This window comes from Rattus norvegicus, chromosome 3 (genome assembly GCF_021556685.1).
Source record: "Rattus norvegicus strain SHRSP/BbbUtx chromosome 3, alternate assembly SHRSP_T2T, whole genome shotgun sequence".
Taxonomy (NCBI): domain Eukaryota; kingdom Metazoa; phylum Chordata; class Mammalia; order Rodentia; family Muridae; genus Rattus; species Rattus norvegicus.
The window spans coordinates 20,863,093-20,891,071 of record NC_141536.1 but is presented as its reverse complement, the minus strand read 5'-3'; the positions used below and the strand labels follow the sequence as shown (position 1 = coordinate 20,891,071).

At 49.8% G+C, this 27,979-nt stretch overlaps 1 protein-coding gene across 50 annotated transcripts in view; it reads left to right on the top strand.

Moving 5' to 3' along the window:
* The window catches only part of Dennd1a (DENN domain containing 1A), a 488,046-nt gene that overhangs the window by 457,769 nt on the left and 2,298 nt on the right, over positions 1 to 27,979 (top strand). For 23 of the 50 annotated variants that reach the window (XR_015683115.1, XR_015683114.1, NM_001434229.1 and 20 more), the window contains 2 exons: positions 13,498 to 13,586; positions 27,551 to 27,809. Coding sequence is in view for 48 of the 50 variants with exons in the window: in NM_001434229.1 (NP_001421158.1) it covers positions 13,498 to 13,586; positions 27,551 to 27,809 (348 nt within the window). In the remaining 2 variants the exon portion in view is untranslated. Of the gene's footprint in view, positions 1 to 7,727; positions 7,785 to 13,497; positions 13,587 to 24,738; positions 24,868 to 27,550; positions 27,810 to 27,979 lie in introns of all 50 variants that reach the window. The other 27 variants (XM_087652793.1, XM_087652789.1, XM_087652794.1 and 24 more) reach the window with 4 other exon arrangements.

The following is a 27,979-nucleotide window of genomic DNA, read 5'->3' as shown; positions in this document are numbered from 1 at the left end:
TGGGCCTCCTCCCTCCCCTGCCACTGTCCCCCAAGCTGGCTGGGTCACCCAGCCACCATGCAGCCTTCCCTCCCAGCTGCCTGGCTGCTTTTGTTCAGCATGTGAACTTCCCCGTCAGCAGAGCTCCTTGCACGGGAAGTAATCAGGAATCTTGACAAGGCTTCAAACCACAAATGCCACTACAAATTAACCAGCACCACTACAAAATACTACTCCTGTCAACATTGGAAAGAGTGCGCAGCTATTCAGAGCGGCCTGAGAGGCTTTCAGCACAGCACGCACACACGCGTGGAAGGCACGGTATGGCAGAGAGCCCTGGATCTTGAGCCCAGCCTCTCAGGAGACCACTTGCCCAGACTCCTCTGCAAGAACTGCACCTATCCTTCAGGACCACCTTTAGTCCCAGATGCCCTCTCAGCTCTCACACAGGTGGCACCTCAGAACAGCAAGCAGTGGGCATATGAAAATACCCTGTAGGCAGCAAGCAGGCAGAGGCTGACGTGCACTCAGGTGTCTGTCTTCCAGACGCTGTGAGGGAAGATGAGAGACTTCTGTTTCCCTGCCTATGCAGTACAACCACCATGGCAGAGCCTTCAGCCCAGACTGTTCCGCACGACCGGCATGTTCTGGGTACCCCAGCCCTTCAAGGGAGCTCCTAACCCCCTACTTTTCTTCTGCAGAGAGCTCCTTCCTACCATGTTGTGTGGGTGGGCTCTCAGCAAGCAGATGGCCACTCTATCCTCAGTCAGGAGGTCAGGATCCTTCCTGTTCAGCATTTTTGCAAGAATATCCACCAGACAAGAGCTTGTTACCTCTGCAAATGCTTTGGGACCAAGGATCCCCCACTTCTTTCTCGTGTCCTGCTGAGCCACTCAGGTCCAGAACATATCCCCAGGGCCTGGTATGCTCCAGCTGGCCTGGCTGAAACTCTGAAGCAGAGACAAGCATTTGATCCTCCCCAGCAAGCAGGATCAGCTCAGTCATGGCTGGGTAAAGAGAACTGGAAATAATGACAGGAGTTGGGGGACAGAAGAGAGCCGTGCCTCGGAGACTGGCTGGGCATTTCAAAGGAAACACTCCACAAAAATATCACTTCAATACACTCCCCTTTGGAGGCATATCAAAAGAAGCCCTCTTTTATTTCCATACCTTGCATAATAGCAGATTTCCAGTCCCAAAGAGTAGCAGAGCCTTGCTCCTGGCCCAGAGACCCTTTGTAAAGCCATAGAAAGCTTTGTCTTCCCCTCCCAACAGGGTCCGCTTCACACACAGGTCAGAGTATTGATGTGAATACTAGCCAGGAAAATTAACCAGGTGAACTCTTCCCTCATTAAATAGCAACAGAGTGTAATTGTGAATTCTTTCACGCCTGCTCTGTTCCCAGCACATTCCCAGGACAAACTGAGAAATCCAGGCCCCATCCAGCTTCCTCTCAGCCTCCTCGGTGGCGCCAGATGAGTCTGTGGGGAAGGAACGATGCAGATCATGAATGGCACAGAAATAATGGAGGTCATCTTTAGGACCAGCCTTGGAGACCAGTTCTCACAGGCAACTGCCCCGTTAGTCATGCCCACCTTTTCTGGCAGAACTCCTCTCCAAATACCCTCCCAAGGAAAGTTGTTTCTTCTCTCTTCCCCCTTGCATACCCCAAGCTTGGCATGCACAGCCCTTGGATTCCAAGCGTTTGTCTTCCTTGACTTCAATGACTACCCCACCTACTAACTAACATTTTATATCCTTTTGCGTTCCTTTTTTCTCCACAGTGAAATGTGACTTTTACCTCCTAAGGACATTGAAGGGTTAGTCCTAGAATGGCCATCCATTAAGGATGGAGGGATTTCGTGTCCATTCCTTTTTTTTTTTTTTTTCCAGAGCTGAGGACCGAACCTAGGGCCTTGAGCTTGCTAGGCAAGCGCTCTACCACTGAGCTAAATCTCCAACCCCTCGTGTCCATTCCTAAGCAGCCCCCTATCCCAATACAGACATCATAGAACTCCCCCTCCACAAGCAGCCAGAAATTGTCTTAAGATGATGACCCTCCTCTGCAGGCCTGTCTCCTTCGTCTCTGTGTGTCCCTAAGCCAGACTTGAACTATGTAATCCAAAGCAGCAGTTAGAGGACCCTCTGTGGTAGCAAATGTGCCAGATGGACAGGCAATGCCCGTGACACATACAAGCTGCTTCCCAGACATCCGAGATGTCCCCTCCTTTCTCATGTACACTAAGCTGTCTGCCCCCTGCCCGAGTCAGTGCCCAGCGGATGAACATTTTCCATCCCATAGCCATGCACAGGATGCATCATCTGTGCGGGGTGCCCGTTCATCCGTGCCACCCAGGTAATTAAGTTGCTATTCCAATGCCACTTTCCCCCTGACCTTTAGAAACAATGTGTTTTGCTGCATCAACAAATTAACTGCAAATCAGATGCTGTCCTTGTAAATGTGGATTTCATATCCAATGAGCAGACTTACCTGGCCCACACAACTGACAGAAAAATACCCAGGGCCAGGCCAAGACTGACAAAGGCCACAGAGTCCTGCTCTTTTCCGGGACCTCTGTGCCAATCACACTTTCAGACCTCCCTACTCTGGTGCTCACATCTTCCAGAGGTCCAGGACTGGAAGTTGGGCAGACCTCCATGCCTAAAGAGGAGCATTTGGCTTCCTATCCATTTTATGCTCCACGAGCACTAAGGTTTCTTGTGTTCTGACTGCATCCCTCCCACTAGATTGGAAGAAAAGCCACCCTTCTTAGCCCAACTTTCAAGGCTGTCTTGTACTTGTCTCCTACAAGTCCCTCCAAGTCTAAGCCTGCCACATCTGCATATCCAGCCTCACTCTCCTCTTCCTGGAGCACTGTGGCTCCCCTGTATCATGCACCCAAAGTCTCGATCACCCACATTTGGTAAAAAGAGTGGTTCCTCTGCACCTGTGCTGATCATGGCCTCCGTCTGTTTCCCCTGCCTTGTGATTGACCTCTCTACTCTAGGCCCATCCTCCCATGGATCCTGCAACCAGTACAGCATAGGCTCCGCTATCTGATGAATAGAAAAGAAGGGGGAAAAGTCACCCGTTGTCAATGTTTTCTTTTAAGGCACACATCCCTAACACAGATGGGACAAGGGGGTTCCAGATGACTTGGGAAATTCAATTGGACAAGAATAGAACAGTCATTGGACTAAGAATGCCTGCCTTGATTCTTACTGCCATGTGACCTCATACCAGTAATATAACCTCTCTGAGCTTCTGATTCCTGTCTCTCAACTAGAAATAAACCCCTACCTTGCTTCACGGAGCTAGGGGGCTCAAAAGACAGAAACAAGGTAGAAATTCTTTATGTCTGAAGTCCAGTGTCCCTCAGCAGAGCCTGCCTAGCTGTCAGTCCATACCTTGGAAAACCAAGATCCTTGTGTCCCCAGGATTTTTCCAGAAAGACCTGAGAATATGACAGGAATGTACAATTGGTGGCTCAGTCTCATCCTCAAGACTCCACTCTGAGCCTCTCATGGCTCTAATTGTGCTCTTGGAGAGCTCACAACAGTGGTCTGACAGAGGAGTTGCTTGCAGCTCCTGAGTGGTCAGCTGAGACCTAACAGACACCCATGCACAGAGCCCAGTTCTGATTGCCCAGAAGCAGAGCTGTGAAGAGTCCTCTAACCCAAAGACTATTTTGGTCCACCAAGACTTCTTCCCTGATGAAAGTCAGATCTCACTGGAGTATCCACTGCTGGAGGGAATGTGCTGTCTTGTTCTTCCATGAGCCTTAGACCTACATAGCTGTTCCATCAGCATCCAGGGGAAGAGCCCTTCTAATGCGTGCTCTTTGAGAAGGCAGGTCTGCTATGCTGACTGACCTTCAGGACCTGCAGCCCCCACTCTTCTTCTGGCCCTGTTCTGCTCTGTGTTACAGTCTTTCTGGCCTTCCATTGTGACCATGACAATGAGAACTTGAAATTAAGAGGCCTGAGCCCAAACTGCCTCAGAATCATGTTCCATACCAGTGGGGGCACTCAGTGGATCTCTGCCTCTCACTTCTGTTCCTTGTGAGCAGGTCCCACTGTGGCTCTGTCCCATGAGCTGCTTACAGGGAGCCACAGTGGGTGGAGCAGGGGTTCCGAGAGCTCCCAGCTCATGGTAATGGCTGCCACTAACCCTGCCTCGTCTCCTTGGGCCCGACACATGCTGCTCTTGAGCCAGGTTCCTCAGTTCCTCAGTGGGAGGTTTGGCCTCCCACTAAAGCTGACTTCTGAAAAGCAATGTGGTTTTCTACATTCATCTTTTCCTGGTTTTCTTTGTCCCCTCTTCCTACCTGAACTGCAACCGTTCATTTACCCCTTACAGCCTGTTCTCAGCTCTTCCCCATGCCCATCTTTGTCCTCTGGGGCATCCATCTGGGGACATTTGGGAAACTGCAGCCACTGTAGCCCAGGAGCCCTGCCACTTCTTCCCCCAGGAGGCAGAAGCCTTCTCCAGCCCTGCCTTGCTTGTACTCATAGATGAGAACACTAAGGCCCCAGGTTCACCAAGCCTGGATGGAGCCCAGCCTCTGTGGGAGAATCAGGAGAGCACTGCACAAATCGAATCGGAAGCCCAAGAAAGACTGCTCACCATTGTCTTCTGTCAGTCCTCCAGATGCCTGCTTGCTTCCCACTGGTCCCCAGAGTCCCATACACATGGTGGCAGGGTGTCCCCATAATTGGTGCTACTACCCCCTTCCTTCTCCCTTAGCCCCAGGGGACTTTAATGCACAGCCCTGAGAGCACTTCATTCTCCTCCTGGCAGCCACCCTGGGAAAGTGGCCCTAGCCTGGGCTCCCACAGCTGTGCTTTGGATTGGTGTGTACAACTGCCTCTTGCTTGTAGCTCCCCTGGAGCTCTATCCTCAGTGATGATAACCTGCAGGGAAAACTGATTTCAGAGGGGCAGCAGGGAGGCCTGTCCTTGGTTGCTTAGGTTGGGCTTTGTGTTGAGCAGTCTTTTGATTTGGTCATGTCATTGACAGCTGTATTGCATTATCCCTTCTTGGCATCTTTAAATTCCTACTCGGTCCTGCCAGCTTCTAGGCTGGGTGTGGCTACCAAGCTGCTGTCCCACCCCCTGATCAGTTCAGCTGTAAGAGAACCAGTGCGTGGAAGGAGAGTCTGTTCTAAGGAATTTAGGATGAGCCAGGTGGTAGTGGTGCACGCCTTTAATTGCAGCACTCGGGAAGCAGAGGCAGGTGGATCTTTGTGAGTTCAAGGACAGCCAAAACCACACAAAGAAACCTTCTCTAGGTTGGTGTTGAGTGTTTGTTTGAACAACGCAGCAGGTGGCTGTGCTGACAAACACCGTAAGTCTCCAGAAGAGACCAGACAGTGCACAGCATTTCCCATACCCGCATGGCCAGAGTATGACAATTCCCATTTGGGCAATGCACCTCACGGGGCCAGTTTCTCAGGAGACTCCTTGAGAGAGAGCCACCTTCCCCTGGGTTGACTTAAGATGGCAAGCAGAGTGATTGGACATGCTTTTTTTTTTTTTCTTTAGGCACAGAAGATGGGCTGGGAGAGGGGAGGCTGGAAGTTGGGGAAACCTGATAACGGTGGCAGCTACTGGTATCCACAGCCAGGCATGTGCAAGATCTCACTAACCCTTTTCAGAACCTCTAGGGTAGAGATGTGTATGCCCATGCTGCTTATATGGGAGCAGGGAAGCTTGAAATAGTTATGTCATGGCCCATGGGGAGTAAGCAGGTAGCTGGGGTTCTATCTAACCCCAGAGGCTGCCTGCTGAGCCCTCTGCCACCTGCAGGGATAGAAATAACACAGGCTAAAGGTGGCACAAGATGAGGACAGTGGGAAAAGGAAGACAAGGTGGTTTTGCAGCAGTAGAACTCCAAACCTGGGCTGGAGTGATTAAGAGCACTGACTGCTCTGTCAGAGATCCTGAATTCAAATCCCAGCAACCACATGGTGGCTCACAACCATCTGTAATGAGATCTGATACCCTCTTCTGGTGTATCTGAAGACAGCTACAGTGTACTCATATATAATAAATAAATCTTTAAAAAAAATAAAAAAAAAAAACAAAAAACCTCCAAGCCTGAAAGAAGCAGGAGAGGTGGCAGGGTCAGAACAGTAAGTTACCTGGCCAGAGAGAAGAGAGAACCCATACGCCCTCTTCCTTCTCTTCTTCCTTAGAATTGACTTAGAAGCTCTGCGAGCTTCTGTCCTTCTGTCCTACATATGTCCTGTAAGCCATGAAGAGGAAAAAAACATGGCAGCCATGCCCATCTGCCTAGGCAACATTCCCAACTTCAGAAGGGACACCAGGTAACTTAGCCCTCATCCAGCTAATGACCGAAGAGCTAGGAAACCACAGTTCTCTTTCACCCACACCTGCTCCCTGAGTACTGCTCTACCAAGACCCTCAGGTTACAGGGATGCCTGCCACTTAGGCCCACCCCTCTAGTTGTCAGGTGCAGAGACCGTACCAAGTGAGGCCCCAGTTGGCACTGACTGAGAAAACATGTAATGTAAGCCACACCTCTGAATCACATGGGGAATTCTGAGTAAGGCATATAAAGTGTAAAAGGAGCACGTGGGGTCGATTTTAATAACATGTTTCACCCAAAGTTCCCAACATGAAATCAGTATAAAATTAGTAATGAGATGTTTTACATTCTTTTCTAAGTCTCTGAACTCTAGTGTATATTCCACACTTTCAGCACATCTTGGTGCTAATATCCACATGTGGACATTGGCTCCTGTGCTGTCCATTGCTGGCATAGTCATTATTCAAATGGTGGCATATCTTTGTGAATTAAGTGACTGAGTGGATGAGAGCCAACTAGAGGTCCTCAGTCTTGAACTTAGATCTTTTCTGACCCTTGCTCTGCCTGCCTTTTCCTACTTGTGTTCAAGAAGATATGTCATCAGGCTGTTAAGATAAAGTTTCATGAGGAAAGCTAGGAAGTTAGCCCACTATTGATCCACATCCTGACTGCCAAAGTCAAGCATGTTCTTCAAATTATATTTGTTCAGCAGAGCAGGCTCCTCCCTCCCCAAGTTCCATTCAGCCTCCTGCAAGCACAGCAATAGATCCCTCCAAGAAATAAGACTGTGTAAAATGAGAGCATGAGACTAGGGGCCAGATGCTCTACCATAAGCCAATCACATGTCCACAGAGGCCTGTTCACTTACAGGACTAGAGACAGCATCTGACCTGCACTGGGCCTTGAGGGTCAAAACTACATTTGCCAGGCCAATCAGAATAGGGAGGTCACTCCTCCTCTAGGGACAGATAGGAAGTGAGGCATCAGAGCCCAGTGCCACTTTAAGGTCTTCCCACGTTGGGCATGAGTTGAACTTTGGGAAAGGTCTACATAGTGCTGCAAGTGGGATCTAGGCACGCCAGCTGAGGGCAGGAGTGTCCACTGACAGTTTTGACAGTGCGTGTGCTGTGGTGTGGTGTGGTGTGGTGTGGTGTGGTGTGGTGTCATGTCATGCTGCAGTTTATAAAGTCTCCCTGACCTGAGGGAAAAAAATGAAGATCAGAGCCAGGGATCCTGCTGAGAGACAGTCATGATGATCCAGGCCAGAGGGGAGGCCAGGACAGTGTGGGTGAGGAGCAAGGTTCCCCACGGACTCCAGCTCTAGTATGGCTACCTCAAGACTTTCCCAGGCCATGTGTAGAGATGCATAGGGCCATCTCAATGTGAACTGATGTTTTAAGTTTCCACTTTAATGCAGCAACAAAGACTCCATCCCACTCGGCCGCCGCCTCCCAAGATCCAGCGCTCAAGGCCCGTGAGTAGCAGCCGGTGGTGTGCTCTCCCCATCTAACACTGCCTGTCCCCACTCCCCTAGCCTCACTAAACCTCAAGAGTGTGGACTCTCCTCCCTGGCACAAGGAAACTGGGAAATGGGTTTTTCAGCTTCCCTCACTACATGGCATGAACTGAACTAGAATTTGCATTTTCTGGGCTTCTCTCTCCTTTTTCTGAATCAGCTCAGTGACTTGCAGGCTGTAGCCATGGGTAGCCAGGCTGCTGTGTGCAGCTTCGCATCATTTAAGCGAATCTCCCAGGGAGAGCTGTATTTCTAGCCACTGAGCTTTAATGGCTCACTGCAAATGCCTCTTCCTCACAGAGGAAGCCACAGTCTGACAGCAGGGGTCTTATTCCCCCTAGGTCTTGGTTGGAAAATATCTTTTGCTGTATCTTCCCAAGAGCAGAAAACATAGTGCCCTGTTAAATGGATACAGGTACTGTCCCCTGCTAAGCTCCATGAGAAGAGATCCTGCTCACGAAAAGTACTAAGTAAGGCTTAGAACACAGAACAAAGTACAGTACCAAACAGCCGACACCTGTGAATAGGGTAGGACATGGAGAAAAGCCCATGTGTCTTAAAGAGAAATGCCTTGGCTGGAGACCTGGCCCAGCAACTGAATGCTGGCCTAGCGTGACCAGGCTCCTTGGTTTGACTTCTAGCATCAGTGCTAAGCATCAGTGAGCGTCTTTTCCCATGTACACAGACCATGACCATGCTGGGGCTTAACTTCATCAGAGTGAGAAACCTACTAGGATGTTTCAGTGGGGGTTACTTCCAAAAGGAAGGATTATCAGTCTATTGTCCAAGAGAGCCATGCCCAGGCACAGGGGTCAGTCGGCTATAGTCAGAAACGTCAAACACTAGTGTGGAGACCCTTCCCAGGGCATCCCTCCAGAGCCGTCTTATGAAGGCACAAAGACCATGCTATGCCAGGGTCAGCCTAAGCCAGATGTCTGTTTGACGTGGTGTATATATACAGCATCTATTGGGTAGCTGCTGTCTGGGTAAATGTCAGATGTCCTGTGGTTCTGTTTCTTCCTCTTCACCATTGAAAGCAGAAGTCAAAGGTTTGGGTTACAGAAGGAATTTAAATGGCTCCACCTATAAGCTGGGAATCTGCCATCTAACAATATGAGGTGGTAGAACCATCCAGTGCCGTATGAAAATGTGACCAACACAAACCCCAAGAGGCATGGCTGCCAACGGGTTGGAATTTTCTACTCCCTGTCATCCGTAGGAAGGAAGGAGTGGGCAGCAAAAAGACACACTTTGGAGGACAGGAAACACTTCTGGGCAAACCTCATATAATGTAGCAAATGTGTCAGTACAAGCCTTAGCCGTGTGGATTAGGGATTCATCAGAACTGGACTTGAATGCTCAGGGCATATGACACTGGGCAAGGACTGAAGCTATTTGATCCACCCTCTTTTTTATACCAGGCCCTCATTCACAATGGCCTTCTGTAAAGGTGAACATGGGTGCTATTTGAAAGGCATTTCCTCTAACAGGTTTTCCACCTTACCACTTATTTCTAAATAATGGCCCAGTTTATCAAAAGCCATTGTTTACCTAGGATTTTATAGGCATTTGGCATTTATGAGCCATTTGGCGGACCTCATCCCACCTGAGACTCACAGTAGTGCCATGTACTAAGTATTGTGGTTGCCCGTTTCAGAAAAGTCATTTGGTAGGTTAACCCTTTCCAAGGATCACCAAACTATAGAAATGTAGATCCTTCTGGTATTCCCAGTTCCCTAAACCTCTGTCTGTCTCATGGAAATGAGATGATCTCAGCACACAGGACTGGGACAGAGATTTCAGTTGGAAAATATTAACTGAGCTCTGGCCAGATGGACTTCCTGTGAGGTCTCTGGGCGTGTTCTGTCATGGCAGGGATAAGAGTTGGGAAGTATAAGCACCCTTGAATGTGCCCAGGACTGAGCACCTACCCCGTCATCTATTCTTTTTCAGCCCACAGAAGGCAGACGTCATGTCAGACATCCCTAGTTCATAGTCAGGACTACAGAGATAGTAAGAAACCAGCTGGCCTTTGAGACCAGAGCTACCTCTGGAGTTTTGACAGCCATAGGTAGCTGGTGGGGAGCTCCGGGCAGCCTTGGAGGCCTGGGCTCCAGGAAAGCCAGGGGCTCAATGTGATTCAAGGCATGGTAGCTCTCTGAGAAAAACTCAAGTACTAGAGACAGCTCTTGTGGACTTTAGTCTTACTATTGTGGGGATTGAGTAAACTGTCAGGTGCCCAAGCATCATTGAGGAAGCAATGATATCCCAAAAGAAGACTGGGTAGCATCTGCCTCTGCCCTTAGCCAGGGTGAGGTGGCTCACTGGCTGTGTTCTTGGGCTCCCCCTCTTCTGCAAGCATAACCACTGAGAGACAGACTAGGAAGCTAGAAGATAACAATGGTATAGGGTCCAGGGTCCCCAGGCCACAGGGACTGTTATTTATTCTGGACGCATTCATGCCAACATGTCCCATAGACACTAGTCTACACTGGGTGGAAAGACACTCGAGAACTCCTAAGGGCCATGGAGAGGACAGCCTGACATGATTCCATGTCAGGATTTGCCAGGTCACTGGCTGTAAACATGGCTAAGCACAGCAGCTGCTGGCCTGGGTGCAAAGCCATGGGATGATAGGCACTCGGCCTTGATGAGGGATTGTGTAGCCCGGCACCTGTGGCTGGAGCTCGACTAGAACCAGAGGATCTTAATAAGGCGAAGGAAAGAGTGAAAGAAAATCATGCTGGTGTCCCCTGGATGAAGGGCAGTGGCTGGAGCCACCAGGGAGAAGGGAGAGGCCTCCTGCTGTAGGCCCACATATGAAACACTATAAGCTCTCTATTTATTATTTCTTGCTCACCATTAAAATCAAATGTACTTGGTGCTTTTGTATTCAATACACACTTAACCCTGCCGACTTAGATTTCTCAGGTTTTGAATCCGGTGGGGAATTGGCTGGCTTCCCAACTTTCCCCTCTAGTCCCCCTGAACAGATCTGGAAAGCCCTGTTTAGCATTCTCTCCCCTGGTGCTGCTGAGATCTTAGCAATGGTGGGCCAGCCCCTGTTGTGTATGAGAGTGGTTTTTCCCCTCCGCCCAGACTTCACCCTTCCTAACCACTCCAGAAGAGGGATGGTACTGCTAAAATACACCAGGGTTTGTCTGCATTGTCTCTGATTAAACCAGTTGCCTGTGTGTGTCTAGGCCTGGTTGTGGCCTGCCACTACATGGTGTGTGTGTGTGTGTGTGTGTGTGTGTGTGTGTGTGTGTGTGTGCGCGCGCGCGCGCGCATGAGAGAGACAGGGAGAGACAGAGAAACAGAGAGACCCAGAGACAGAGAGAGAGAGCCTCTTATGCATGCCTTTGTGGATGTCTGGTTGTGAGACTGTATATACACTGCAGTCTCCAAGCCTGGTGCATTTGGGTGTTTGCCTTTAATGATAATCCTACACCACTGAGGAACGTGTGACTCTGGGTGGGTCTATAACCACAGGGGTGACTGTCTCTGGTCTGTTGTGTCTTTCCCACCCTCCCTCACCCCTCGCTCCTCTCCCTCCTCTGTCTGTTTTATCATCCCTAATGAAGCAGTCTCCTCCATCGATCCTGCTGATTGCCAGCCCATTCCTTTTGTTTGTTGGCGCTGAGCCATTCAGCAGCACTCTGACAGCTCAGCTCGTCTAATTAGCTCTGTTGTTCTTTTTCCCCATGTTTCACCACGTTGCAAGTTCAGTTGAAGTTGCCACAAACTTAATCCCCCCATTTCAGTAGCAAGTTCACATTCTTAACCTGTCTTCATTGTAGTAAGGAGCAGCCCTGTGTGGGACAAGCTGACAGGCCATAATGTCTGACCCTCCTGAACTCAGTCCCTGGCAATGGCAGGAGAGCCCTTCCACCCAACTGTCTTCTCTTCCTTTGCAGGCAGAGTCTCAGGAACCCAAGGTCCCCCGTATAAGCATGGGTACAGATATAGCCATGTATTTATTTGGCAAATGCTGACCAAATGTCTGTTGAGTAGCAGGTACCTTTCTAGTAACAGTGACAACCACAGCAGTATGTAGCGCTGTTAGATTCCAAACATTGACCTGTCTGCAAATCTTGCTGAGGCCCCACTATGTACCAGGCACCTCACCGGATGACTGAAAGGATTAAGACTGTATCGGCAGTCTATCTTCTTACAGGCACCTCCTTCCCTTCCTTTCACTATTGATAAAAGGGGGCTTCTCGATCACAAAGAAGCAGGCAAGCATTTCTGGAGCCTACACTGTGCCATGTTCACAGCAGTGTGTTACCCACACCCTGTGGTTAAGTCTTAACAATAGCTCTGTGGAAGAAGACAGCATGTTTTGTGGAATGTTCTTGGCCTTTACCTCATCTCTGATTTGCCAAAGAAGTCTGAGCTCAGACTGGCCGCTCCATAGGAAAATCTTTGGTTTGGTCAGACATGTGCAGACCTGAGGGCTCCATGATACTCTATCAAGACTGGTCTTGTATGTAGCCAACTTCTGTAATCTTGTTCCTAAGCCATTGTTCTGTGTCCCCCACCAGTTGCTGGGGATAGGATTGGGGCCGGGGTAGGGTAGTTCTGAAGAAGGGCAGTAGATAATGGAGTGTGCACACTGTCTTTCCCATCCTGTCAGCCAGTGTCTCATTGCAGCTGAAGAGAATGCACGCTCCCTATGCAGTCTCCAATGCTGGCTTGTCTACATGAGCAACAAGAGCCACAGAGAAACATTCTCAGCTCTCTCCCCAGATCTCTTTGACATTAGAAGTGGTCAGAGGTGATGGTACCACACATAAATCCACATAATACTGATTAGACCAAATGACACTCATTCTAAGAGTACCAGCATTTCACAGCCTAACATCCACCATAGGCTCTGTGGTGTCACTGTGGTATTCAGAGGTGGCAGCTCAGAGCAATCCATCTACCCACAGTATAGTAGGAAGGGAGTGTAGGAAGCTGCCTGATGCCCTTGTGTGCCGACTGCCACCCCTAAGTTGTGTTTTGTGCAGCGTCCAGTTGAGCCCTACTGGAAGACAGGCATACAGTGCCCTGAGAAGCAGGTTAACTTAGCTGGGTACCCTGTGGAGCTGTCAGTTGCTGCCCCTTCCCTTTACTGTTCTTTTTTTTTTTTTTTTTTTCTTTTTTTTCCGGAGCTGGGGACCGAACCCAGGGCCTTGCGCTTGCTAGGCAAGCGCTCTACCACTGAGCTAAATCCCCAACCCCGCCCCTTCCCTTTAGAGAGGAAAATAAGTATCCTGTAATTCAGCTGTAAAAGAGTATTTTGAGTGTGTGTGTGTGTGTGTGTGTGTGTGTGTGTGTGTGTGTCCCTACCCTAAACAAATATGAGTGGAACCTCTTTGTTCCACACACAGATTTCTGAATTCCATGAATAGGGTGTTGTTGTTCTGCCTCCCATGTTGTTCACACCTCAGTCAGCAGTGAGAGGCCACTGGGTCTGCAGATGAGGAGAGCCTTTCTGGCTTAAACTCCAGAGAGCGTATCCATATGCTGTATGGTAAGTGGTGGTGCTTCTGTGAGACCATGGTAGCCCAGACCTAGACAACCTGTAACCAGGCCTCCTGGGGCAGTCCATCCAAATGTTCACAGTGGGCCTGAGGGACCTTTATAACTCACTCCTTCTTGGGGATTTCCCCATGCTCATCCTTAGGTAAGACCGCCTCGGCCGCATGTCATCAAGAGACCCAAGAGCAACATGGCTGTGGAAGGCCGGAGGACGTCCATCTCAAGCCCCGAGCAGTGAGTACAGAAACCCAATGAGCCAGGGTTTGTGGTGACCAAGCCTGTAGCTCCAGCCTTCCTCTTGGAGGCTCCCTTGAAATCCTGAGCAGGTGTTAAATAAGGAGGCCAGACAGGGAACAGAGCTTGGTCAGAGTCTGAGCCTCCGTTGTCACATCAGGAACCTGGGCTGTGCTTTGAGTGGTGCAGCCCAAAGGCACTCAGCCACATTCCAAAGAAGGCCCCAGGCCTCTCACACTGAAGGTGTAGAGTCCACAGGTGAGAGTAAGCTACCTTGCCAAAGCAGCTACCTGCCCGGCAAGTCCAACCCCCATTGTAGGCCTGCTGCTGTTCAGAGTCTCCGTGGCTTGAGCTCATCCAGAAGACATCCTTACCTTGGTCTCTCCTCAGCCATAGCACCTTGCTTCAAAGTCCCCCCTGAGCCAGAGTACATCTGGGCACCCTGAGACCCAGCCTAGAGCCAGCTTCAGTGACATCCTGAGTGGCTGTTAGATAGATAGAGACAGAGCCTGCAGAGCCAAAGCTACAGATGGTTCCAACTCCAGAGCCACCTGGAGAAACACTGTTTCTCCTTGTCCCAGGGTGCATAGCCCTAGACTCAGCTACTCACCAGCTTCCTTGGACAGCTTCAGAAATATCTTAAATATCACAGACCCATCTTGGCCTAGGGTTGTTTGAGGACTGAATGGGGGGCTATCTTTTGTGTGGAAGGGGAAAATGCCTCTCTTTACAAAGAACTGATACCAAATAGGGAAATAATTCCAAAATGTCAGGCTATGGCCTAGCTCAGTTCACTTCATTTCTCCCAGCCTTCATGAATGGTCTTTATCATTAGGGGAGAACACCAGAGTAGGAGAGTGTGTGTGTGTTTCTAGAGGTGCTTGAATATGTGAGGATTTGAAGAGGGGATACCTGAAGTTAGGGCAGGTTCAACTTGGGCCTACACATTGATGTGGTGGGAACACTGAGGGACATTGTCTTTGCCACGGATTATGACTGCCCCCTTGTGGTGAGAATGCTGCATGGTTCTGGGTTTCCTCTTGCCTTAAAGATTTCTCCTGAAGGGAATGGAATTAGCCACCTCTTCATAGCTGATCTAAGTGTCCTAGGATAGAGGCCACGGGCCTGTAGATATTGAGTTATAAACTAAAGACACCCTTCCATAACAAAACACACACACACAAAGACTGGCAGCAGTTCACATCCTATGGAAACACATTCTCCACTTTGCACTCCTGATTAGAGATTGGACTCACCAAGCACATTTATTTATGCTGTTCCTGTTCCAAGCCCAGTGACAGGAATAATGCTTTAGTGTGTGCAAAAAGCCGACTGTGTCAAGAAGGTAGCTCCTCCCGGTAATTGCCTTAGCCGGGTCAGCATCACTTCAGTATTTTCGTGTAATGTGCCTATCCAATTGTCGTAGATTTCCTTCCAGAAAGCATCAGGTTGAGATGAACTGGGCAAGAGTGTGGGGGCTGGTTCAGAGGGCTGGCAAACAGTGACACGAATCAAAAGGCACCCCACTGCAGCTCAGGCTGGCCAACGGGCAGCAGGGGATGTTCTGAGACGTCACTGCTAGGGCTTCTCTTCACATGTCTTAATGAGGAAGAGTCGAGGTTGTGTCTCATCATGCCAGTGACATTTCTGGTGCCACCCGGGTGTTTCCCTGCATCTCTTCCCTGCTGCCATCCCCTAACCCCCCTCCCGCCCCCATGCTCCTCCACTTCCAAATGCCATGTCACAACAGCACTTGGATGTGTTTCTCTCAGCTGTCACCAGCCCCAGCTGGCAAGACCACATTCGTGAAACACGGGAAGCATCCAGCGGGAAATATTTTAATAAAACAGACTCCTCAAATATTGTTCTGGAAGGGAAGGAAAACAGCGCCACCAATCTGTCAGCTTCATGTTGGGGAGAGGGGCTGGGAGGCAGGAGCCAGCATCTAGTGGTCTTTGTGGAGGGTGGTTCCTGGTGGCACACATGGACTCACTGTGGCTTGTCTTGAGTCCTAGTTCTTTATCTTTTCTGGGGATATCAAAGTGTGCTGGACTCTTAGAGGATTTGGGCTGCAGCTGAAGGGGTGACTCCATCCTCTTACCTTCCTGCCTGTCCCTCACTTCTACCATATTCAATAGATATCTTGATTCAACAAGCCGGAGGCTTTTAGGAGCTGAACATTCTGAGGTCCACCAAGCTCCAGCAGTAGCCAACAGCTCTTGGCTGAGGCCCGTTTCTCCTTCCCTGCTGACACATTTCTGTCCATTGCTCCATATGTGCATTCAGATGTGCATCCATTCAGGAGACATCTCTAAGAACCTGCTAGGCACACAGAAGATGCCTTCAGAGGGAGTTTCCATGCTGACTCATCTCTTGACTTATATTTACCCAAAATGACATTTCCTTCCTGAATTAAGGTTTTCTAGCCCCTTTGGACCATTTCTTAGCACTTGGATAAGCCCTTCAAAAGATTTCTGGGAGGAAAAGTCTGTTTTTCAGTCACCATTCACTGATTAACATGGGGTTAAGGGCTGGGGAGATAGCTGAGTCAGCATAAGGACCTGAGTTCAGGTAGGTCCTCAGGACCCTCACAGAAGCTGGGTGCAAAGAGCACATGTCTGACTGTAGCACTGGGAGGACTGGCCAGCCGGTCTAGCCAACCAGTGAGCTGTGGGCTCAGTGAGAGACCATCTCAGAATGGTAGAGAGCATCTACCTTGACATCTGATGTTAGCCTCTGGCCTCCACACATGTATGACCAAGGCAAGGGCCTAGTGCCCACATTAATCTCCAGGTATCCCCTCATATTCCCTACTGGAAGGCTGCAGTGGGATCAGGAGCAGCAGTCCTCACTGAGTGGCAGAGAATATAGAGGGACATCATTTGTGTTTAGTCCCTTCCTGGTGCAGCAGTGGGGCCAACTATGGGTCCCGAAATTAGATCCTTGCAGATGGCAGTGGACCTGAAATGCCCTGTTCCGATCGCCTACCCTCCAAGCTCTCTAGACTACATGGCTTGTTTCTCCAGTCACATGCAGATGCAGATTCTGCTGGCCACAACCTATTAGTTAAGTTCCCTCATACCAAAGAGGAGCCCAGATTCAACCAACCTGGGAACTGTAAGGCTGCTTACCTCTCCCAGCAGATCTCTTTTTAAGCAATGTTGCTTCTCAGAACAGTACAGTAGCCTTAGAGACAGCCTGAAGGTCAGGAAAGAAGCATGTTCACTCTGAACCCCACGACTTTGACTCAGCTACACATAAGTATTCGTGTAGAGACTGTCCAGGCTTTGCCTAGTTATGGTTGTGGAGCTCCTCAATCTGTGATATCCAATTGTATGGGCTTGTCTCTTGTATCTTGATAACTTATGTCATTTGTAACTTATAGGCATATGGGTGAAAGGCTATTCCTTCTTAATCCTGCCCCTATGCTATACCTTTAGCTTTTGTTCCCAAGGATTCATTCATTAGAAAAATGTTGGGAGCTAAGAGATGGCTCTGCAGTTAAGAGCACTGGCTGCTCTTCCAGAGGTCCTGAATTCAATTTATAGCAAGCACATGGTAGCCCACAATCATCTATACTTGGATCTGATGCCCTCTTATGGCATGCAGGTATACATGCAGATAGGGAACTCATACATAAAATAAATCTTTTAAAAAAGAAAAAGAAAAGAAAAGGAACAAAGATGCTGGGGTAATACCCTGCTTACTGCGTGTTCTCTCATTTTGTGTCGCTATAAGATATGGAACCAATACTGCCGTTCACTGCAGACTGTGTGCTAGGCACACTCCACACATGACATTTCATTACATCTTCATGAGAAACTGGAAGGTAGGGGACTTGAGCTCTGTTTTATGGTAATGGCTGAAAGTTCAAGAGTTTGATCCTGCCCTTGGTCACACAGCTAGCTAGTTAGTTAGTAGCAGGACTGGTTACACAGCTAGTTAGTAGCAGAGCTGGGCTTCAATTCTGCCTCTTGATGACTAAGCTAGTGCTGGAGGAGGATGTCTGTCCTGTCCAACTCAGTGAACAGGAACCACACTGTCTCATCCCTTGGGCTCTGGGCAGCCAGCAGCCCTGGAAAGTCTCTAGATGGAGACAGCTGCAGGTGTGCTGGCTGAACAGACTGTCTGCACCAAGTGGAGCCCACACTGCTGAGGGACAGCAGTGTGCAATTGCATTTGTCTCAGGTGTACTCCATGGCCCCTGCACCAAGGCCTCAGAAGGCAAAATAAGATCGGAAGCCATTGCCAGAAGCATTTGGTGAGAACCATGACCAAAGTCTGCATCTCAGAACCCTTCCTCTTGTGCCGCTGTCCTTCACTGCAGAAGACAAGCTACCCTCACACTCTGGATATGCCTCCCCTTCCTTGGTGTCAGATCTCACTGGAGCCCTTTCCCTCCTATACAGCCCAGAGCTACCCCCATGCTGAGTTAGTCATTTGGACAGAGACCGGTGCATGAATGAACTTCCCCATGTTCAAGGTGGCATGCCAGCCCATAACCAGTATATCCGGAAAAGCCACAGTTACATCCTAAATTGAAGCACATGACCTCCCATTCCTCCTCACCTCTTCAGCAATGGCCAGTCTCAGTCCTCCAATACCTGGATGGTCACATAGGACCACAGACTTTCCTTCCTGTGCTCCAGCCCCCATCGTGAACAGACATACACACACTTGTGCACACATGCACATGCACATACACATACCCATACTCTGAGCTTCTCCAGGGAGAAGTTATGTACTTCAACCTTGACACTGGCTGCCAAACCAGTGTTTACCCAGACTTCTGCTCAAAGGTGTCTCCTGAATGGAGGAATATAGGAATTGGGGAAGGCAGCTGCCTGCCACTCACAGTCCACTAGCCTGGAGATCAACCAGGTGCAAGTAAACAACCACAAACTCCCAATGAACACTCACTGTATGCCAGGTGTGCGTGAACTGACTGAAGCTGCTAGCACCTCGCCTCCTCTGACCCTGTAAGAGCTAGGAGCTGCCACCAGCCCAGCAGCAAGTCTCCAGGATGCCAGCTGGGCCTGGGCCCCAGGGAACAGGGGCAGCTGTCTTGGTGCTACCCCTGGCAGGCTGCCAATACCCACTGCCTGAGCAACCAGAAGTCCAAACACCCTCACAGAAGGTCACAGACCCAATTAGCAGAGCGAGAGGCCCCTGACCTGACTCACTGCCCTCCCCAGTGGATTCTGGGTAGTAGAGACAAAGAGAAGCCTAAAGCCAGACGAGGCACTGGAACCAGGACTAAAAAAGCAAGAACCAACAGGAGCCCTCATCCAAGTGTATCTAAGCTGGCGGCATTGCCACTCCCACCTCTACCACCCCTCCCCACACACACACACAATGGTTAATGTTGACTGGAGACAGCAGTAGCCCATTTATTTCAGTGGCTACTTACGTGACTGACTGCAAAGGTCCAGTCAAGGAAAGCTCACATGCTGTACCCACATACAGGGAGGCCGGTTCCCATCTGCTGTCACTATAGGTAAAGCCTCTAGGAGTCAGCCTTTCAGTCACCTCTGAAAGGCATTACCACTTAGCTGAGCCCCCAGCCTCTTACACATTCCCTGCCACCCTGGCTCAATATCTTGTTATATTCCCAGCCCCCTTGTGTATCTTGGCTAACCATCCTGAGCCCAGCCCTCTCAATGTGACCCCCTCTCAAACACACAGGAGCCAGCCCTCTAGCAAGTGGAACAAGTTGCCCTGAGGCTGAGTCACATACCTAGCAGCCCCATCTCCATGGTCCTCAGGCGGACATGTTTGTCCTAAGGGCAAAGGGCTGAGATAGGTGTCTCTGCTCTCCCGATCTCCACCTTCCCTCCAACACAGACCCCTGAGAGTAATAGCGCCTTATTCCTGTGTGTGTCCTCCTGGTAACTTGGCAAGGACTGTCTCAGGCCATGCTCAGACGACGAGTCTAATGCCATGTGGGCATTAGAGAATTCTGTTGGAAGAAAGGATGGCCACAGTGGTTGCATTGGTGGAGACTAAAAAAGTCTCCTGTTCCTGATAGCAGCCCAGCCACCTGGCCACACATCACCTCAGCCTACCCAAGCCATCCATCCTTATACTATTCTGAGGTCCCCAACCCCAGGTCCTCCCTCTTCTGAACACTCCCATCCTTGATCCTCTTAGAGGGACTCTGGCCATCAAACCACATTCACTCTGTTCAGGATCAAAGATGGAGTCTACACCATTGTCCAGGGAGCCTGAGAGTCTGAGCCATGGATACCCCTGATCCCCACTGTCTTTGAGCAGAGCCAGTCACCAAGGGAGTGGAAGGGCCTGGATTCTTGCTGGTGACAGTAGGAATTATCACAGCAGAATACCCTTGTTCTGATGGTGACCGATGATGGCAATGACCTTCGATCCTCCTCAGATATCCATGAAACTGAGTACAAAGATCCCTGTGTACCTAGTTCTCTGTCAGCACAGCAGTCATTACTCAGGCTTTCAGGAGCAGCTCCAGGTTCGACTTCCAGAAGTACTTAGCCTTGCTTCAAAGCCTCTTCTGCCTTTTCAACTGCTGCCAACCTTGTGGTTAGGGGACTGGCCCTATATCATGGGTTGAAGAGCTTTGGAAACTGTAAGTCAGGCTGACTGGATGACACCCATGTGCTGAGATACAGCCAGCATAGGACCACTTCTTCATCCTGACCAGGATAGAGATGCCCACAGCATCCTATGAGGCAGCATGGGACAGCAGCAGAGGGTTCAGTACTTGGTAGGCACTAGGCAAAGGCCTGGGTGACTATTTCACTTTTTTGCTCAGACTTTCTGAAAGACGACAGCACCCATGTTTTCAGAGAACCAAAGGTCCAAGGACTTTGCCAAGGGAAAGGAGGTAGAGAGTGGACAGTTGACCCTGTCCAGTGCCTTTCTATATACATTACCCCATGAGGGCTGTGTCACCAAGGAACACAAGGTAACCAGAGCATTTACGAAGTGAAGACCCCATGTACCACAGTGAAATGATTCTTCTAGAATGATCACGGTGTCCCTTCATTACCTCAGGAGACCAAGGCCTGGATGATTCCTCCCACTTTATCTCAAGTGCATTTAAATGTCAATTAAATTTGAAACATCTACATTTGTCAGCACTTCATTTCGGGCCAGCATGACGTGCGGCTGATTTGTCCATGCGATGTGACACATAAAAAACTCTCGAGATGTAGATCTTCCTCATTAAAAAATAAGCCAGTGCGATCCTGGCGTAGCACAGAGCACAGAGCACATCCCGGCTTCCTGACGCCGTGGCTCTGACATGGTATTTAAAAAGGAACAGCCTCGCCTGTCACCACTGTCACATATACACGCTAACCAGCGACACGTTAAACCAAACATTAGAAAGGGCCCAGATCATCTGCAGGGAACTCCACTGCAGGTGGACAAGGCAAGGGCAACGGGATGAGAGGCTCAAGCCATGATGGACAGAGCCTTTCTCTCTTGCTGTGACATCACAACCCTTGCTGGGTAGCCAAGTTCAGCGAGGCCTGCCTTTTCCCAGACAGCCCCTTTGTGTGTAATAAAATCCAGGCAAGTGGTGGGGGGCAGACTGCAGGGTAGTAGCTGAATTGGGTTAATGAGGGAAGAGGTACAATTTTTTATATTCTGCCTTAAGCTAATAAAAAATTTAAACCTGGACGTTTTCGATGGTTCATCCTTTATCCCTGACAAATATCTGACTGTATCTTTCATGGGAGAGCATGAGCTGCTGAATTTAAATAAGTTTATTTTGAAACCTCACCTTTCATTAAAAGTGGAAGGGGAAACCCCCTACCTCTCATTCCATCATTGCAGCTCCAGGAAACAGGTGGCAGGACCCATTCCAGCACCACCCTCAGGGCTGTGTGACCCCAGGCAAGGCACTCCACCTCTCTGAGCTTTGGCCTCTTTGTCATGAAGAATTAGTAAGAAATTGTATGGACAGCTTTGAGTTCTTGTCTGAGTCATTACCATCCCATGGACTGGACATGACAACACTCTGGGTGACAACACTCTGGGTGACTAAAAACATGGCTTGTTTCATTCCACTGTCCTGTCACCCATGAAGTAATAATGTGCCATGAACACCCAAGCCTGGCCCGACCTGGCCAACAGTCAGCTAGAGGAGGCCAGCTTGTAGAATGAGAAGTAGAGTTCCTTCTCCTGCTTCCTGCACTCACAGCATGTGGGTGGGAGGCCCTGGGAGCCAAATGGGATTTAATGACACCAAAGTTCTTCCAGCACAAAGCTCTCTGGGAATGTGACAGACTTAGTGACTGTCAGTCACCATGTGAGCTACCAGGGAAGGGAACCCATGCTGTATGTGGGGGTCAGAGAGACTTTCAGAGTCACCAAGCACTTGACTCTATGGGACCCAGATAGGGGCTTATATTGTCTTGTGTATACCCACGGTCAGTGTTGTCACCCTCAGGACAACCTGAGCTAGGGTGGCACTAGTTGCTTCCTGACTTGGTTATCTGCTCACATCAACAGTCCCCTATGCCCAGCTAGCACTAGATCCGCTTAAACACAGGCGAGAAGTGTTCCTGGAGTAGGTGGGTGCTCAGACAGATGGGGAGACGACTGGACAGGTGGACTCCGTCAAGTTAGTATGATGGTCCTGCATGGTGGGTTGCTGTGCTGCAGAGCCTGTGGTAACAGGCTGCCTGTAGCAACTCAGATCACAGCACTGCCCACCCCAGGGCCCTCCCAGTGCTTTTGCTGTTGACCTGAGCTCTGCCTTGAGGCTTCTGCTCTTGGTTCTGGATAACCTGTGTCTGAGCATCTCAGGAGGCAGGCAGAGAATCCAAAAGGAGGTGCATCTGTCAGAGCCTTGAAGTAATGGAAAGTGTGTGATGTGTTAGGTGCTCCAGGGGGAAGAGGAGGGGATCCCCAGCATCCCAGCCCTCATTCCTTCAACCACTAATGTGGGCCCCAGGAGGGAGAAAAGCAAAAATGGTCAAGCCCCAGGCCTTCAGCTCAGTCAAGAACAGAATTCAAGATTAACTGGGATCCACAAGGCACCCAGACCCCCAGCCACCCAGACCCCCAGCCAGGGAGAGCTGGGGAAGACAGGTCCTTCCTAGGGGGTGATATTTAGGTCAGGTCTTTAAGAGCAGTCAGTGTGTTGAGGATAGACAGGCGCAAGAGCTGAGTGGCAGAGGACGTCTGTCAGCGGCGATGAATAGGAAAGGGGGCCTCAGTGCCCAGCATGTGCCTCAAGCTGCCCAGAGTGGAGTGAGAACACTGGGCTTCCTGCCCCACACCAGCTAGAAGCTGCCCCATGCTAGAATGCAGAGGCAATGGGGGCCGGAGTAGCGGGTTACGCCAGCATCTGAGTACTTCTCACCTGTTCTGTCTGTTCTGCAGTGGATTAACTTGTCCCTTCTACTTAGCCTCATTGGCTGTGAGTGCAGTAGGATCCTAGTTCTTTCTGTGCCAGACCAGATGAGACACTTTTCAAGGGGAGGCTCTCAGGGCCCTGCACCTGCCACCTCCCGGTGCATGACCCTGGGCACAACCTCCACGGCAGTTTGAGGCTCCATAACCTGCAGGGGACAGCGGAGAAAATGGGGGTGTGTGGCTGGAAGTGCTGAGACTGTGAATGGCTCTGGGAGCTACTTCAGTAATAACAGCTTAGCTCTAGGAATGGAGATCACAACGCTGGCCACCCCAAGGCCCTCCCCAGCCTCCTGTTCAGACTGGTATATACTTGTTTAGAATGTATTGCCCTTCCCTAAATAAAACCTGAAAGGAATTCCAACAGGGAAAGTGCAGGAAGGCTGCTCCTGAGAGCAGGTGGCCCTGCCTGACCCCCTGTGTCTCTCACTGTCTCCTCAAAACTTCACTCTTCCCTCTCGGGTCTCCTCACAGTGAGCCCAGCCATTGACAGAGGCAGAGGTGTTAGTTACAACAGCATCCATGGTGAAGCCAGGATTTGAACCTGCCACAATTGGGGCTCTCCTCTCCTGGGCCTGTTGACCTCTCGTGGGCACTGCTGGTCAGTATATAATTGATAGGAGTCAGGTGTGGACTGTCTGGGCTGTGTGTGTGTTTGTTTATAGAACTAGAGCACACAGGTGGCTGACAAGGGAGATATATTTTTTATAAACAATGAATATTTAATTTCCACATCACAGATAAAAAAGACTCTCTGAAGAAGCATCCGAGGGAGACTCCAGAGAGGGCAGCTAATCAGAAAAGGGTTTTTTCGGGGGCTGCTTCCACAAAGCTCACTTTTCCCTTAACTTTTCCCCCTTGATTACTGCAGTAGAGAAAGAAACAGAAACAGAAGGTGGAGTCTCCCACCATCCCACTAGCCATTGCTGGAATGTAAGCATTTGCTTTTTTTGTCGTTCTCCTGTGCAGTTTCCCACAAGTAGATGAGGGGCATAGTATCCTCAGGGAACCAGGTCTGGATGCCAAAATCCAGGATGCCCAGGCTGTTCTATGAAGTGCTGTGAGCCCTACACACCCTCTTGTATGCTGTAAACCATCTCTGGGTTACATTGTTACACTAATCCACTATGCATGCTGCGTGGACGCTGTTGGGCTGTGTTACGGAAGAACATGATGACGTACAGGCTGCACATGCTCAGTACAGGTGCAGGTTTTCCAAGCATTTTCTTTGTTTAGTTTTTCAAGACAGGGTTTCTCCGTGTAGCTCTGGCTGTTCTGGAACTCACTCTGTAGACCAGGCTGGTCTTAAACTCACAGAGATCCACCTGCCTCTGCCTACCAGTGCTGGGATTAAAGGCCTGCACCACCACATCCACTTATTTTCAACTCACAGCTGATTGGATCGGTAGAGCCTGAGCCTACAGGTGTGGAGAGCCCAGTCATAAAAATAGTAACCGTGTCATGCTTTGAAATCCTCTTCATTAGCGTTATAAGCAATGGGAAGACTGCTTTCAGCCAGCAGTACCCAGCTCTGTTGCTGGAAGTACTTAGTACTGTAAACGAAAAGCAGTGAACATTCACTGTTAGTTAGGGTTAGCCTTCTGGAAGTGTGCAACCCTGTCAGACATTCTGGGTGAGAGTTCAAAGCCCTCAGTACACAAGGCAGCCTCCTCCCAATGGATGCCCTGGGACTTTCCTCTTACCCCTTGCTCTCATGGTACCCTAACTGCCTCTTCTTTTCTCTCTTGTCCAGCCTGGTAAAGCCCTTGCGACACTATGCTGTCTTCCTCTCTGAAGACTCCTCTGATGAGGAATGCCGACGGGACAAGCCTCCCAGCACTGGCTTCACTGAAAGCCTTTTCTTCTCTGCTCCCTTTGAATGGTCTCTCTTCCTCTTTCCAGCTCCTTGGGCCTGGTGACTCTTTGGGTGCAGTGGGGAGCATGGGGGACTAGGGCTGCTTGCTGCCATGGGGAGAAAAGTTTCTGGGTGCCAACTTGCAGGGTGGATGCCATGTAGACAGGCCTTCTCTCAGGTTCCTATTGTACCAGCCCATAGGGCTGTGAGACTGGTCCCCATTCCTTACAAGGGGAAATCACCATCAGTGGAACTGCTGACCACAGTAAGCCTGACTCCTGACCCTACTTTACTCAGTGCATCTTAGATAGGAAGGCAGATGTTAAGTAAAAGGCCATGAAACAGGTGTTTCATGTGTATCAGCCATGTGTGGTGATGCACATCTGTAATCTCAGCTGAGGTAGAAAGACTGTGAGTTTGAGGATAGCCTGGGCTGCATAGCAAGTTCCAGGCCACTCTGAGCTATTTACATGATCCTTTCTAAATGTATGTATGTGTGTGTGTATGTATGTATGTATGTATGTATGTACATATGTGTATATACATATATATGCATACACACACATGTTATGGTATACCTGGGTTTTTTTTTCTTTTTCCTTCCTGAGACAGAGTTTCTCTGTGAAACCCTGGCTGTCCTGGAACTCAAAATCAGAGATCCACCTGCCTCTGCCTCCCGAGTGCTGGGTTTAAAGGCGTGTGCCACCACCACCCAGCCCTACCTGGGTTTCTTAAAAATAATTTCATCTTAGTTATATTATTTTATAACCTAAGCTACATACAATTTTCAAACAGCTTTTTTTTTTCAAGGAAAAGAAGGCTTACTTTACATACAAATGAACTTCCCAGGAACCTCAAAAATGTGCCCACAACCTACCAGAGTGCCAGCTACTGGCCACTTCGCAGTCAGGGGCCCTTGTCTCCTTCTACTATCCCTACCCCTAAGCCCCTCCCAGCTCTTTGACCCCTAACCTTAGCAAGTTCCCAGCATCAGATCTTCCCTGTGGCTTCATCCTAAACCTTCTAAGTCAAGGCTGCTCTGCCTCTGTTCATTCCCTGCTGCCAGCTCACTGGGACAATAGCAGTGTTTCATCCCTGTTAGTCCACGGTCCCTGAGCTTTACACATACCTTTTCAGTAATCTCATTCTCTCTTTTATCTTTTTCTTTTAAATGTTTGAAGAATCAGCTTTTCCTCAGCAGGAATGTCTGTGCTATCACAGGTTTAATGTGTCCGCGGATGTAGCTCTTACTACTTAGAAAGGAAAGAGAAATTGAAACAATATATACTCATCTGAGTGGCAACCTCAACTCCCCTGCAGGAAAAGCAACCCGCTCAGCTTTTCCTAACTGACTCTGCCCTAGGCCTTACCCCATCAGGCCTCTGAATTAAATGATTGACTGACATTTTTCCCCAGTTTTATGATGTTAGGAATGGAACCCAGGACCTCACATGCTGGACATTCTACCACTGAGACACAGGAGACCCCCAGTGTCTTGTTATTTAAGCAATGATTAAAATTAATTTCCTTAGCCTGTACCCAGAGCCAGTTCAGGGTTTCCTGTGTGTTTAAAAGGGAGCCATTCCATCCTAATTCACAACACAAAGGGTTAAAAACAACTGTCTCCTTGTGTTTAGGAAGTAATGACTCTTCCTTATCCCTTCCTGTGTGCTCAGATTAGATTAAAGGCTCTTGAATTCCTTGTTCAGAGTGAGGAAAGGACTTAGGAGAGCCTCGAACTTCGCTTCCATTCTACCCCTTTCTAGGTTCTGTGATGCACAGAATTGTTTTACTTAACTTCTCTGGGTTTCCATGTCCTCATCTGTAAAGTAGGGTGTAAGTCCCAGACAGAAAAGTCTGATGAATGAATAGAGTTGGGACTTCCTCCTGATCTTTCAATGGGCCGTTGGTGTCAGCCTGCTTGTGACCAGCAGGTGGCGCCCTCAACCCACGTCACCAGCACCATGTGCATAGCCAGCCTGACCCTAGAAGGGAGGCATTCATTGCACTGGCCAGCCTTTACAGAGGTCAGGGCTGGTACTACCTCCCCACAATTCAGTGGTGTCCTCAGGCTCAGCGGGAAAGCAAAAGCAGCTAGCTGTTACACCCAGCTCTCCCAAAAAGTAGTGATGTGTGGATTCACAGAACTTACAGAGGGGTTGTGGCCATGTGTGCCGTCGGTTGCATGAGTCTCTGCATGCCCTCTCTGCTTGTTCATGGAACGCACCACCACTTGAGCAGCTGAGATCTCAAAGGTTCACTGACTTACCCAGGTTCCCCCCCAGCAAGGGATGGAACCAGGGCTCAAACGTAAGTCATACAAGCTGAGGCCTACAAGCTTCCCTAGAGATGCTAGGGCTCCTGGTTAGCCATGCTCTGCCCCCAACTCTGAAGCTAAGGTTGATCACTATACAGGAAGCAGGTGGGACAAAGAAATGCATGTATCTGCCTGCAATGCCCCTCCACTCCTGTGTGGTTTGTATGTGTTACATACAAAGACCTTGGGGCCAAGGGCACTTCAGCACTCCATCAGAGCAAGTGAAGAGTCACAGCATCCCACCCAAGGCACCAGTCACACTAAAGAACCCAATCCAGCCCCAGGAGAACCACAAAACATTGGTCCTGGGGCCTGGTGTCTCAGGGGCTGGGGGCACTTGCTGCTCCCACAGATTCCCTAGAGGAAAGTCCATCTGGCTTTGTTTCCTCCTAGGCCACAGCCATACAGGACTTTGAAAGAATCAGACAGCGCAGAAGGTGATGAGACCGAGAGTCCAGAGCAGCCAACTCGGGAGCCCTGGGGGCCTACCCCTGCTCCACCTGACCGAGCTGCCAGCATTGACCTTCTAGAAGATGTCTTCAGCAGCCTAGATGTGGAGGCACCACTGCAGCCGCTGGGCCAAGCCAAGAGCCTGGAGGATCTTCGGGTCCCCAGAGACTTGCGGGAACAGTCAGGCAGCTTTGATTACCAGGTGTGGTGGGAGTGGGGACAGTAGCTGATGGGGCTTGGAGTCCAGATGGGCTTAGGTCTCTGCAGGTGTCCCAGGTACCTGCAGTTCCTCCTAATCTCAGGAGCCATGTGCTCGGTAAACAGGAAGGGTGGGGTACCTTCTACCCTTGCCTGGGCCAACCAGTGGTCATC